Here is a 14,780-nt window from a genome sequence, read left to right on the forward strand (position 1 = left end):
GACTTCAGTGTGAGACAAGCTCCCTGTCAATATATGCAATGCTGAACGTATTAATCCTCCTTTATTACTTGATCCCTGGCCATCTCTCTGATCCCATCTTGTGGTCTTGAATTCGGTGCTGTAATAAGAGTAGCTGCGGGTTGAGCGCACTTACTATATGCCACAGTTATTGTGCACCTTGCTTGCATTGTGTTACTTAATTTTGGGGTGAATATTGTTATTATCCCATTTTACTGATGAAACTGAGAAATTAAATAGTGTGTTTCAGGTTATTTAGCTTGGAAATGGCACATCTGGGACTTGAACACAGATCTAACACCAGGTTTGTGGCTATATATGAGTGCCTACAATCCTTATTATGTTCCTTAATACTAGTGCAGATATACTGTGCATCTTACAATACCAGAGTTCTTTTCATATCAGCCTTTGTAGTTTGGTATATAATTAAAGATCAGACATAAGTGGTCACTTTCAACTTCTGGAAAGGTCGCATTATTTACTATTTGATGATACTGGTTTCTTAAGTACAAGTATGTCAAGTTCCCTTTAGACTCAATACATAGGTGTGTTGATGTGATTATGTATGAATCTAACAAGCATGTTCTCCTTTTTTTTAAAGTTGCTGTACTGAAGTGTAGTCTTAACCTCTGGGTTTAGCAGCTCAACACCCTGGGCCTTTTCACCTCCTTGATGTAGTGTCCTTTTAGGCAGTGTTCTCAGTTGGGAATTGCTTCCTTCCTTTTCTATTTTCACCTTCCCTTGCTTGGCAAACTTCTCCACTATAAGAACTTAGCTGAGATATCATCTTGTGTAAGAAGCTTCCCTGACTCTCTCTTGTATCTCTAGGCTGGATAAAGTCCTGTTCCCTTGCTCTGTTTTCCTTTAGTACCTTGTGTCTATAGATGAGCATTTTAAACTGTTATAGTGTTACAATCTACTGATACTTGTTTACATTTTAGTCACTGGCATTAGAGGATGAGTGCTTTGGCATAGAAAACATACCTCAGGCATTTTTGTGTCCACAATGCCTAATGCCTAATGTACTTTTTCTTGAATTACTGTCTGACCAAATGACTAAATGATTGGTTTATTGCTATTCAACTTTTCTAGATACTATAAACCTAAGAACACTGTATATTATTTTTTCAGTTGAAGGGCTAATGTATTTGATTAATAATCATAAGATTAAAAGCCATAGACAATCTTTTATCTTAGAGTTGGTCATAGAGTACCACAGCCAAATGTTTCCAGTCAGTGAAAATTTACTATATTTTAAAAAGCTACAATGAAATATACATTTTAACATGTGTTAGATTGTATATTATCAGTATTCAAAGAGTTGCATGGAATTTTGAGCAGAATGTAAATGTTAACCTTTGTAACACACTCTACTATTAACGTATAAATTTAATGTTTTATTAGGCATTGCAGGAATTCACACTGTGATTTTTATTTGTACTGCTAATGTTATGTTTATTCATTAAGGCTTTAATTCACTCAAATATTTAATTAAAGCCATGTTTTCAAGTATATGGCTTAATGACCTAAACATTAACTACTTGCAAGGTTAGTCAAAGGAAAAGTGGAAATTCAGAGAGGCTATTTTTTGCTAGTCTCAGTATGATTTTAATTTTCCTAAGTGTTTTTCATGTTAGAAGGTTTTTTTTTTTTTTAGTTAGAATCTAATATCCTATTAAAAAATGGAAAAATTTTAAGGTAAAAGCTAACATCCTTGGAAGCTAGCTTTAAGAGCCATGTGTAATAGTAATACTTTGAAAGTAGGTTTTTTTTTAATTGAAATATTGATAAGAATGGGGGTGGGGGGAACATAAGACACTACCCTTGTAAGACAATGAGGGGCTGTTTTCCTTGAAAATGCATATTTAAGATTTTTTACTTTGTCTCCTAAGGGATGGGAAAAGGTTTTATGATGTTTCTAGGAACTGCTGACCCAGTTGCTGCATGTTTGTCATGTGGTTTTCCGTGACTTCTAGAATAGGCACAGTTGCCTGTTATCTCTCCCTACAGCTGCCTGTGCTTTCCCTTTACAACAGTCATCACACATAATCACCTCTCCCATTCCTATTTTCTTGCTAGGCTCTAAGCAGGGCTGTGCAACCTGCGCCCATGGGCTGCAGGCGTCCCATGATGACCGTGAATGCAGCCCAACACAAAATCATAAATTTACTTATTATGAGATTGTTTTTGTGATCACATGTCACAATATCTTTAATGAGTGGCCCAAGACAACTCTTCTTCCAGTGTGGCCCAGAGATGCCAAAGGTTGGACATCCCTGCAAAGTTTATGAGGGCAAGGGATTTTGAATGTTTGTTTGCTACTGTATAATAGGTGCTTAATCAACAGTTATAGAATAAATGGTGCAAACAAGCAAAAGACTGACTTCTTCCCAAAAGTAATTGTTTTGGTTCACGGTGATGTTAAAAGCACTGTAGATCTTGAACTGCATCATAAATTATGAAAGAGCAATTTAATTAGATTTAATGTAATTTTAGTTTAATTCATTGTATATCTGGTATCTTGATTTTTCTAAAATGTTTAAGATACTATATTATTTATCTTTTTTAGTATAGTCATTTACTATATTTTGTTTAGGAAATTATTTTGTGCTAAAATCTTGTTGCTTGATATTTGATAGTTATGAATTCTTTAAAATAATAAGTTTTAATAAATAATAAACAAAATAATAAATTATACTCTATAAAGAAGTAAACTTATTTTTCAAAGTTGATAATGCAGGTAGCATTTCCCACATGAATAGAGGTACCTACCTGCTATCTCAGCTCCTTAAACTCGTAGTCTGCTATTGATCTCTTGGGTGTTCTCACTGGCCTCGCTACTGACTTCACCACTGACTAATTGGGGACGGGGGACGGGGATGCTGCTAATTGTAATTTTCTTTATTCTTCACTGACTCAAGCATAGACATCCTTCCATTTGCCATTGTGGGTATGGATGGTTAGAACATTTAAAAAAGAAGCGTCCTGTTTAACAAAGGGAATTAACATGGAGAGTAAATTTCACTCAAAAAAGCAAAGTCCTCACCATGGCCTGCAAAGATATACATGACCTTGTCTTTGATGTTTCTGATTTCCTGCCCTTCCCTGCCCCTTTCTTACTGGGTCTTACCACAGTAGCTTCCTCACTGATACGGGAACATTCCAGCATGTCCCTACCTTAGTGCCTTTGCCCCAGCAGTTCTTCGTTGCCCCAGATGTTTGCATGTCTAATTCCCTCCTTCAAGGTCTTCCTCAGACTTTACCTTCTCAATCTGGCCTACCCTGATCACCCTACATAAAACTCCAACCCATCTCCTATCCCTTTACCCTGTTCTCTTTTTTTTCCCTATAGTACTCAATCACTAACATACTATGAAGCATAATTTACTTATTTCTTACAGTTATTTTCTGCCACTAAAATGTAAGTTTAATAAGGAAAGAGTTTGTTTTCTATTGTTTTGATTATTTTAATAAACAGGTGTATCTCAAATACCTAAAACATTGGTGTCAGGTGCACAGAAGATGGCCAGTAATTACTTGTTTAACAAATAACCAATTTGATTTTTGCAACACTGAGTTTGTTCTCTTGCGACCCAGAGCTGGACTACCTCACACCCCCATATCAGTCTTTTCTCTTTGTTTTGTGGACTTCTGTGAATATAAGTGGAATTTTTTTTTTTTTAATCTATATCCAAGAGCCAGGCCGAGAAAGATAAAAGAAAACCCTTCCTTGAAACGCACGTTCTGTTTTTTAACCTGTCTTGGGATGACTGCCAGTGAAAAATGACAGTGTTTGGTAGAGACCCTGACTATCCCATAGGAGTGTGGCCCTGTGGTGCCAACACAGCAGCTGTGTTATACTGTGGCTTTCTCTCTCTAGTCGCAAACCCATGGTGCTAATGGATGGTCTCATGCCTTACATTGTGCAATAGTGTAACCCAGAACAGAAATGAACTTTAGTGGTGGACTGAATTGTGATGTTAATAGGACCAGTATAATAGGTTTGTTCCTTTATACCTGTCCCCAGTTAAAGAATTCTCTGGGATTTAGGTGAATTAGGTTCTGTTTCTTTATAACCCACTCATTGTCTTATGTCTTCTGTCTCTGGGCTTGTTTTTTCAGTTGTAATATTGAACTAGGCTGTATTTTTTTTCTGACTCTGTGAAGTTTAGCTATTATTATCAGAAGCATTTTAAGCTTTATAATTATAGTCTTTGAAAATATATTAGCACTTAAGTTAATAAGCATGTTTTTATACTATATTTAAGATATATACTTGGTCAGGTGTTACACATATCTAAAAACAGAATTGAGCATGTAAACAGTGCCTAGAATATAACAATAATTCTTTTTTAAAAATTTTTTAAAGATTTATTTATTTATTTTTTGAAAAGGGAACGGAGGGAGAAAGAGAAATATCAATGTGTAGTTGCATGTCGTGCACCCCGTATTGGGCACCTGGCCTGCAACCTAGGCATGTGCCTTACACTGGGAATCGAACCGGTGACCCTTTGGTTTGCAGGCCGGTGCTCAATCCACTGAGCCCCACCAGCCACGGCACAATAATTCTTTTCTTATGTAATTTCACAAGAAAAAAACAGATTTGTGATAATCCTTAAAATTCAGTTAACTAGAAAATTTATTATTATCTTTCTTTATTATTGTTCAGTTACAGTTGTCCAGCCTTTTGCCCCATTGCTTCCCCCTACTACATCACCCCCCCACTCCTACAGTCAGTTGCCTCCCCATCCAAGCCCGTGAATCCTCTATTCATGTTCATTTGCTTGCCCCTTCCTCATCTTTCCCCCTCCCCTCTGGTCACTGTCAGTTTGTTCTTTATTTCCAAGTCTCTGGTTCTATTTTGCTCATTTATTTGTTTTGTTGATTAAGTTCCACTATAGGTGAGATCACATGGTATTTGCCTTTCACTGCCTGGCTTATTTCACTTAGCATAATGCTCTTCAGTTCCATCCATGAGGTTGTGAAGGGTGGGAACTCCCTCTTTCTTTCTGCTGTGTAGTATTCCATTGTGTAAATATAACAGTTTTTTGATCCATTCATTGACTGATGGGCACTTAGGCTGTTTCCAGCACTTGGCTATTATAAATAACGCTGCTATGAACATTGGGGTACGTAGGTTCTTTTGAATTGTTGATCCTTAGAGTATAGTACCAGCAGCGGGATTGCTAGATTGAAAAGCAGTTTCATCCTCAGTTTTTTGAGGAAATTCCAAACTGTTTCCACAGTGGCTGCATCAGTCTGCATTCCCACCAACAATATACTAGGGATCCCTTTTCTCCACAACCTCGTCAGCACTTGTTACTTGTTGATTTATTAATGATGGCCATTCTGACCAGTGTGAAGTGGTATCTCATTATGGTTTTAATTTGCATCTCTCTAATGGCTAATAATGTTGAGCATTTTTTCATGTGCCTATGGGCCCTTTGTATGTTCTCCTTGGAGAAGTATCTGTTCAGGTCCTTTGCCCATTTTTTAACTGGGTTGTCTTCCTGGTATGGAGTTGTATGAGTTCTTAATATATTCTGGGGATCAAGCCATTGTCTGAGGTATCATTAGCAAATGTGTTTTCTCATGGTTAGTTTCCTTTCCATTTTGTTGATATTTTCTTTAACCATACAGAAATTTTTTAGTTTGATAGTTTAGATAGTTTAGTTTAGTTAGTTTAGTAGTCCCATTTGTTTATTCTTTCCTTTATATCCCTTGCCCTAGAGGGAGTATCAGTGAAAAATACTGCTGTGTGGGATATCTGAAATTTCCTGCCTATGTTCCACTCTAGGACTTTTATGGTGTTGTTGCTTATATTTAAATCCTTTATCCATCTTAAGTTTATTTTGCTGTATGGTATAAGTTGGTGGTCTAGTTTCATCTTTTTGCAAGTACTTGTCCAGATCTCCACACACAATTTATTGAAGAGACTATTTTTACTCCATTTTATGTTCCTGCCCCCTTTGTCAAATTTAACTAACTGTATTGGCATAAATTTCTTTCTGGGCTCTCTATTCTGTTCCTTTGATCTACGTGTCTGTTTTGATTACAGCGACCTTGTAATATAGTTTGATATCAGGTATTGTGATTCCTCCTACTTTGTTCTTCTTTCTCAAAACTGCTGAAGCTATTCAGGGTTGTTTATGATTCCATATACATTTTTGAAATATTTATTCTATATCTGTGAAATATGTCATTGGTATTCTGATAGGGACTGTGTTGAATCTATAGATTACTTTGGATAGTATGGACATTTTAATGATGCTAATTCTTCCAATCCATGAACACAGTATATGCTTCCATTTATTTGTGTCTTCCTTAATTTCTTCAGTGTTCTGTAGTTTTCTGAGTACAAGTCTTTTACCTCCTTGGTTAAGTTTATTCCTAAGTATTTTATTTTTCTTGTTGCTATAGTAAATGGGATTTTTTCTTTAATTTCTTTTTCTTATACCTCATTGTTGATATACAAAAATGCCTTCAATTTCTGAATGTGGACTTTGTATCCCACTGTTTTACCAAATTCATTTATTAGGTTGAGTAGTTTTTTGATGGAGTCTATAGAGTTTTCTATGTACACTATCATGTCATCTGCAAACAATGACAGTTTTACTTTCTCTTTTCAAATTTGGATGCCTTTTATTTCTTTTTCTTGTCGATCACTATGGCTAAAACTTCCAATACTATGTTGAATAGAAGTGGTGAAAGTGGACAACCTTGTCTTGTGCCTGATCTTAGATGGAAATGAAAATCTATTCTTTAACTCTTATACGTAACTCATTTGTTAAAATCCATCTCCCTCCCTCCGTTTTTTCCTTCCCTTATCCTTTGGATTATCTGTTGTACAATTCCCCTCCCCTATTTTTTTTTTTTTTTGGCTTAGAGAATTGAAGGATGACAGGTTAAAGGTATTCTTCATGAATTTTGCTTTTTAAATATGTGTTTATTCATCATTTTACTCTTAGTACCTAGCAGATTGTCGTGTACAGTAGATGCTCCTAAGTGTTGCTTGAATGAATGTACATATTTGCTTTTATCTTTTTCCCAATATTAAAGTAACTCAGAAAATGATTTTTAAATTTTTATTATTTTAAGAAAGGTGACTCTTGTGATGGTGGGACTTGATAATGCTGGTAAAACGGCAACGGCAAAGGGAATCCAAGGAGGTAAGCTGAAAATATTTATTATTAAATTATTCCAAATTATTTATTTATTTAAATTGCTTTGTTTCATATTCATTGAGTAAAGCTAGTGTGCACTCCATTACTTTATATTCTCACCATACTATGGCTAATGTGGTGAATAGACTCTGGCTTCATAATACCAGTGTGTTATCCTGTGTCAAATTTGAACAAATGCAAAGAGGCTTTTATTAGCTAATAGGAATCACATCTGTCTTCTAGCCCATAGGAAGGAAAAAGTGAAAAAAAAAGAAAAGAAGCTGCATGACTCTGCTTATAAGGACACCCATCTCCTACCTCTATTTTCTTGTCCAGAATTTAGTCGCAAGGCCTTTTATTTAGGGAGGTAGAAATATAGTTAGCCAGCACAACTGTCTGAATCTTTTGATTTTTTTCCAATATGTAATTTTTAGAGTTATAGTAAAGGTAGGGCCTCTGTGTTATTAAAGGGTTTTATGTCATTTATATTTCAACTCATTGGATGTATTTCTTTACCCTTAATTTAACGCTTTGTACTACAATATAGAAATAACTGTGCTAGAGAGTTTTTTGTGTACCCAGGAGATGTAGTACCATCCAGGCATCTTAAGGGTATGAATTGGGAAGAAACAACATATGTTGTTTCTGAAAATGAATGTTTCAAGAGGATATCATGCATATGGATGGGGGAGGGCTTTTACTTATGGAAGTTTGTGGAAGAAAATTAACACTTTGCAAAACTTTCTGTTGGAGAAAAACATTTTGTCACCCTAAATTTCACTATGTAACATTAGGTGTAAATAACATATTATTGCCTGCGGATTCTTCCAATGCCCTTTAGGTACCCTCACGCTATGTCCTCTCAGCGCACTCACTGTAATCATATAAACCAGGGTTAGCAAACTTGTGCCAAGAGCCAGACAGTAAACATTTTAGACTTTGAGGACCATGTGGTCTCTTTCTCAACTATACAGCTCTGACATAGTAGTTTGAAAACATCCATGGAAAGTATGTAAACAAACAAGCATGGTCATGTTCCACAGAAACTTTATTTAGTGTGTAATGAAATTTAAAACACATTCTTATCCTGAGAGCAGTATAAAAACAGGTAGCAAGCCAGATTTGGCTTTTAGGCCATGACTGCTTTATCTAAACATCTTCCTTTCTTTCATTCCTTCAAAGCCTTACATTTAAGGATGCAGGCTCCAAGAATCTGAGAATCAGATCATGTGATTTGTTATGTATACTTAGAATATCCTCTTTCCATTAGGTTCTTCCTCTTCTGTTTTCCACTTCCATACATCCATCAGCTTCTCTGAGATTAGAAAATGCTCAGGGTGTCAAATGAACAAATAGTCAAAACTGCTTTCAACTTTGAGCTTATTTCTGGCTCTGGTTTTGTTCTTCATCTCATATTTACCAATCAGCCTACTCCAGTGACTGATTTCTTACCTTTTATTCTTTTTTAAAGATTCTAGTTATTTAGAACTTCTTGAACTTTTCCAAATTGAGCCTTTTCATGCCTTTGTATTTTTGTTTATTCTGTTTCCACTTATCTTACTAAAGAGAATATTTCTGCTTATCTTTAAAGAGAGAATATCTACTTATCTCTGAAGATATATTATTGTAATATAGTTTCCTTCTTAATGAAATCCTTTTTTCTGCTCACCTCATTCATTACCATCAGTAGAATTGACTACTTCCTCTGTTTTGACCTACTCTTACCCAGTCCTGCTTGTATTACTACTCAATTGCCATTTTGTTTATGTATCTCTCAACCTCTCGAAACTGTAATTTCCCACAGGGCACTTTTATTCATTTTGGTGTCCCAGTTCAGGCCATGCCTTAAGTGTAGTAGGCAGTATTCTTAAAACATTTTACTCATGACTTCTACTCTTCAGCTTATTTCTGGCTCTTCTCTGTTTGTTTCTTTGTTTTGGTATTTGCTTGTTTCTTTTGAGATATATCTCCTACCTCTCCAACTGTATTGCCATTGTCTAAATCCAGACCTGCAAAGTCCCTCATCTGTATTGTTACAGTAACTTCCAAATCTAAACATGCTTTCCCTATCTTGAGCTCAACTTCTTTCAGTCAACTTTTCTTCATGTCTGTCAAAATGATTGTATTAATTACAGACTTGGTTGTTGTAACAGAAGTAAAATAACAGCTGCTTAATGAAATGAGAGTTTATATTGGAAATAGGTTTGGTTGTTGTAAAAGAGAAGTAATAACAACAGTTTAACAAAATAAAAGTTTATTTCTCTCATAACAATGCAGGCAAAACTAGTGTAGGGTGGCATAGCATCTCCATGGTGTTAGGAACTCAAGTTCCTTCTATTTGCTTTGCCATTCCACGTGTTCTCCCATGCCTTCTGGTCCAGCGTGGCTCATGATTGTAGTGCATTTAGTCATGAGCAAGGAAGGAAGAGATAAAGGGCAAAGGGAAGCCATTCTTCTTTCCTTTAAGGTGTGGCCAGAAGCCAGCACCTGCCATTCAGCTCACCTGCCATTGACTAGAATCAGTAGTGTTCTGGGTCCGGCTCCTACTTGTGTTTATTACCTTACATCAGTTAGCGAAAGCTAACTATGCACATCTCTTTTCCAACTCTGTGTTCAGGTACCCCGTGTTGGTAGTTTGAAATGGGCCACAGTGGGAGTATTTACACTATAGAAATTGGCGAACTCTGCATATCCTAGTTCCCCTGACCCAATTAAACATTTGACAGCATACCACCAGCACACTACTTAGAACCTGCTCTCACAGCCACACCTAATTTCTGTAGAGACTAGGGAATGTAGTCTTTATTCTAACTAGCTCTATGCTCAGCTAAAATAATCTAGGATTCTTGCTGACTATCCAATGCTATTGCCTAAAAGTTCCTAAAGAACTATGGGTATTTTGGGTGGGCAAATTCTTTGTGTAATTTGGTCCCTATCATTGTTGGAAGTTAACACATCTTTATTATATTGTAGTTAATTTTATATTGGGTTGGCCAAAAAGTTCATTAGTTTTATTTTTCCATAAGATGGCTTTAGTATTGCTTAATCGTCTTTAACTTCATTTGAAACAATTTTGTTAGACTGTATTGTGACAGCTGTCATATCAGCTTGCATTTTAAAAAAACATAAAAATTGGTGAATTTTTGTGTAGCCATTTTAATATTGAGATGGAAGAAAATATACAACATTCTCGGCATATCATGCTTTATTATTTCAAGAAAAGTAAAAACAGCTGAAGTGCAAAAAAAGATTTGCGCAGTATATGGAGAGGGTGTTGTGACTCATCAAATGTGTCAAAAGTGGTTTGCCAAGTTTCGTGATGGAGATTTCTCACTGGATGATGCTCCGCAGTCAGGTAGACCAGGTGAAATTGATAGAGATCAAATCAAGGCATTGCTTGAGGACAATCATTATTATAGCACACAGGAGATGGTCAATGTGCTCAAAATATCTGAATCAATAAAATTATTGGTGAAAAAGAAAAATGTGTCTTTTATTTTATGGAAAAAAACATAGACTTTTTGGCCAACCCAATAGAGGTTTCCTCTTTTTTCCTCTTATGTAATAGCTCTTTAAGATCAGAAGATGGATCTTATTATTAATCTTTGTATATTTAGGACCTTACACAATGATTAGCATATAACAGATATTCAATAAATAGTTATTCGTTATATATTTTAATTTTATGTTGGACTTTACAGGTATTGTCTTAACACATAGGCTTACTGAAATCCTTATGGTTGGACATATGTCTTTGTACTCTTCTGTGATGCCTGATCTACATAGAATAGGCTCTCAATAAATGAGTATGAGCATGGATAGATGGATAAATATATGGAAGGAAAAAGGAAGAAACAACATAATGACAGCAGCTTTAGCTATCTTAGCAGTCTGGTGTGGTGAAATTGAGCCACTATATGATTTGTGCTGAGTGCTAAAATTACAAAGACAGGTCCCAGCTATTGGGAAGGTATAGGCTATTGTGAAGACCAGCAAGAAGACAGAATTTGTGATAGAGGCTATAAGTGATCATGGAATTAAGAAGGACTCATCAGAGAGGGATTTAGGGGAAGATTGTAACCTGAATTTTTGTTTTGTGTATTGAAACACAGAATCATAAGTAGGAATCAGAGGAAAGAATAAGAGAAGTGGGGTAGGGTGTTCTATATATTAAAAGAAACAAGCTTTAAATGTCCTGAAGACCTGGATTTGACTTCTGGCTCTGACTACCATGTAACCTTGAGAAAATTACCTAATCTGAATTGGTTTCCTGGGAGTATTGCCATCATTTTATCTGTGCTGACATTGCTTCCCTGCCTAGAATGTGCTCCCTTTGTTATAATCTTGTAGCTCTTAAGACTTCACTGTCATTTCATTTCCTTTGTGAAGTCTTTCTAGACCACGACTCACCCCTCCCTCTTCTTTGCCCTTTTCCACTTGAATGCCCTGTCTCTCAGTTTGGGCTGCTATAACAAAATGCCATAGAAGACTGGGTGGCTTAAACAACAGGTATTTCTCATGGTTTTGGACCCTGGAAGTCTGCAATCATGGTGCCAACATGGTCAGTGATTCCCGTTTCCTGGTTTACTAACGTTCATCTTCTCACAGTATCCTCAGGTGGAGGAAAGAGAGAGAGGAAACAAGCTCTCTTGGTCTCTCTTGTAAGGGCACTTATCCCATCATGGGGGCTTCACCCTCAAGACTTCACCCAAATCTAATTACATACCTCCTAAAGGCCCACCTTCAAATACCATCACATTGGGAGTCAGGTCCAACATAAGAGTTTTGTGGGGACACAGACATGCAGTCCTGACACCTTCACACTGTCCTCTCCAGACTTTTCCACAGAACTTACAGTTCTTACACCGTTCCCCTTGATGTTCTGTCTCTGTATTGTACTGTGTGTAGGAGAGCAACCCTATCTTATCTGTACATCCTAATGTCTAACAAAATCTTGGTACTGAGTAGGTGTTCTGTATATTTTAGTTCCCCTACCCCTATTCCAGCATATTTATTCTCACTGATAATGTCCTGAGGATATCTCTTAATCATACTCAAAGACAGCTGCCTGTTTTACCTGTGGAAATCACTTCTGGCCTGGACTAGATTCATACTTTAAAATGTCTGGTATAATCCTGTTTTTTGAATATCAGTCTGCCTATACTGCTTTCAGACTTGCCCATTTCTCCTAGATAAGGAAGTCTTACAAAAATGTGCCTTGTTCAATTTTGCTCAAGTCAGATTTTTGTAAGACTAAGAACAGACAGTGACCAGAGAGGAGGAGGAGGAAGGGTTAGGATTAGCCAGGGAACACGAATAGAGGACTCATGGGCATGGACAAGGGGGAGGGAGGAAGGGGAGAGAAATGGAGAAAAAGGTGGGACAACTGTAACTGAACAACAATAAAAAAAAAAAGAAAAAATGTGACTTGTAATGTCTCTGTTAACTTTCTTGGAAGCTGTATAAAGTGCTTGGTGAAAGGGAGTGGTACATTGTTAACTTTCTTGGAAGCTGTGTAGAGTGCTTGGTGAAAGGGAGTGGTACATTGCAAGTCTATTTCTCAGTCATATGGAAGCCTAGCAGCAAAAAGCTTTCAAATTTGTCTCTATAATAGCACATTTTGAATGTGGGATAAGACCCTCTAAACAGTGTTATTCATTAAAGCTTTCTGAAGTGGTAGAAACATTCTATATTGGCTCTGTCCAATAGGGTGGGCGACTAGCCACATACAGCTTTTGAGTACTTAAAATGTAGCTAATACAGCTGAAGAATTGAATTTTTAATTTTATTTAATTTTGATTGATTTAAAGTTGAAAAGCCTCATGTAGTTTGTGGTTGTGCAGCTGTAAACAAAGTCCAGTGGAGTAATATTTGTTGTGGATTCCAGTGGTGGAGAAAGAATGGAAGAGACAGACATGAAGTCTAAACTCTTCTTATACATCTTGTACCTTCTTTGTGTTGTCATATACAGAAGTAAAACAGAAAAAATTCTTGTAACTTACAAATTTACAAGAGTATCCAAAACATGTTCCTGTAGAAATAATGAAATCTACTCTATATTTGTAAGCTGCCCTCACAAGTCTTTTCATTCCAATTATAACTTGAATTCAGTTAATTAAAAAAGATGGTCCTATTCTTCATAGCTTCTACCATTCTTTGGTTCTTTTAAACTGTTCTATAAATGTTCAGATTTCCTTTATAACTCTATAGAGCTTGTTATGGTTTCTGGGGGCATCTATGGTATTGAATGGTTGAAATTTTTATTTTTTGTATTGGACAGTAAATAGTCTTAAAGGCAAAAGTTCACTTATTTATTCATTTACAAGTACTTACTAAGTACCTATTATATGGTCGTCATTATATTAATAAAAACAAATGCAAACAGAAAAAGAAATACCTATCTGTGTGGAGTGTAAATTCTAGTTGGATATTTTTTATAGTATCCACTCTTGCCCCAAATCAGTAATGCTTATTCTGTAAGGAAATAATAAACATTCCATTCCATTCTTCTAAAGTATGATACTTTATGTATCATTTAAGTTGTAAAGTTAAATTGTTATTTATTAAAGTCTAAAGATTGTGTTGTGTTTTTTTTTTTTTAATATTTGAAACAGAGTATCCTGAAGACGTAGCTCCTACGGTTGGATTTTCCAAAATTGACCTTAGACAAGGAAAGTTTGAAGTCACCATCTTTGACTTGGGAGGTGGAAAAAGAATTAGGGGAATCTGGAAGAATTATTATGCTGAGTCCTATGGGGTAATATTTGTTGTGGATTCCAGTGACGAAGAAAGAATGGAAGAGACAAAGGAAACAATGTCAGAAGTGTTAAGACACCCTAGGATATCTGGAAAGCCCATATTGGTGTAAGTAATGTTGGTTTTATTGTAAACGTAGAGGCAACAGCATTAGCTAATAAAGAAATTTACTTAAGTTACAGAAGACTGAATAAGCTAACATAGTCAAGCCTTCGTATAACAAAGTGCATGTTAGTTAACTGGGAGTTGTTAATATACTGAGGCCTTATAATGCTATCCATAGGGATTAAAGGTTGAGGCTGTATTATGAAGAAGCCTTATAATTGGAGCTCTTGGGTATTCAAATATAAACTCTTTGTTTTATTTGATAATTTACTTCATATCACATTTTGCATTTTTAACAAACTATAGAAATGATCCCTGAAAGTATAGTCTTTACATTTTGCATTTTTAAATGGTTTATTAACAAGGTTCTAGAATGGTTTTCAAATGTTTCCTCCTTTAAAAATTAATTTGTGTTTTGCCTTTGTTTGAAAGTTATTTAAATGGTTTATTCTTCTAATGCCACATTGATTTCTCAATTTTTACTTCTATATTTCCAAATTAAACCTGTGATCTGTCACTTAGTCACATGCTTATATCATTTGTCCAGCCACCTAAACCTTTTTAAAAAACTGACAAAGGACTTTTGCATTACTTGCCCTTATAGCATTTCTGCATAGTAAGCACCAGATGGTGCTATAACTACAAGACAGCAAAATGAAAACGGTTTAAATTGCTCCTAAGATTAGAAGTAAGCTGAATGTGTGCCCTTGCCTTCTTGTCCACGTGCCCTTACTCTTG

The 14,780-nt window shown here is 35.9% G+C and overlaps 1 protein-coding gene across 4 annotated transcripts in view; it reads left to right on the forward strand.

The window, feature by feature from the left end:
• Positions 1–14,780, forward strand: part of ARL13B (ADP ribosylation factor like GTPase 13B) — a 65,567-nt gene that overhangs the window by 10,502 nt on the left and 40,285 nt on the right. For 3 of the 4 annotated variants that reach the window (XM_054585245.1, XM_054585246.1, XM_054585247.1), the window contains exons 2-3: positions 7,117–7,187; positions 13,796–14,045. In XM_054585245.1, coding sequence (XP_054441220.1) covers positions 7,117–7,187; positions 13,796–14,045 — 321 coding nt within the window. The remainder of the gene's footprint in view (positions 1–7,116; positions 7,188–13,795; positions 14,046–14,780) is intronic. The other variant, XM_054585248.1, reaches the window with a different exon arrangement.

The sequence above is a fragment of the Pteronotus mesoamericanus genome, unplaced genomic scaffold (genome assembly GCF_021234165.1).
Source record: "Pteronotus mesoamericanus isolate MK-2021 breed Mesoamerican mustached bat unplaced genomic scaffold, CSHL_Meso_final contig_82, whole genome shotgun sequence".
In the NCBI taxonomy this organism is placed as follows: Eukaryota; Metazoa; Chordata; class Mammalia; order Chiroptera; family Mormoopidae; genus Pteronotus; species Pteronotus mesoamericanus.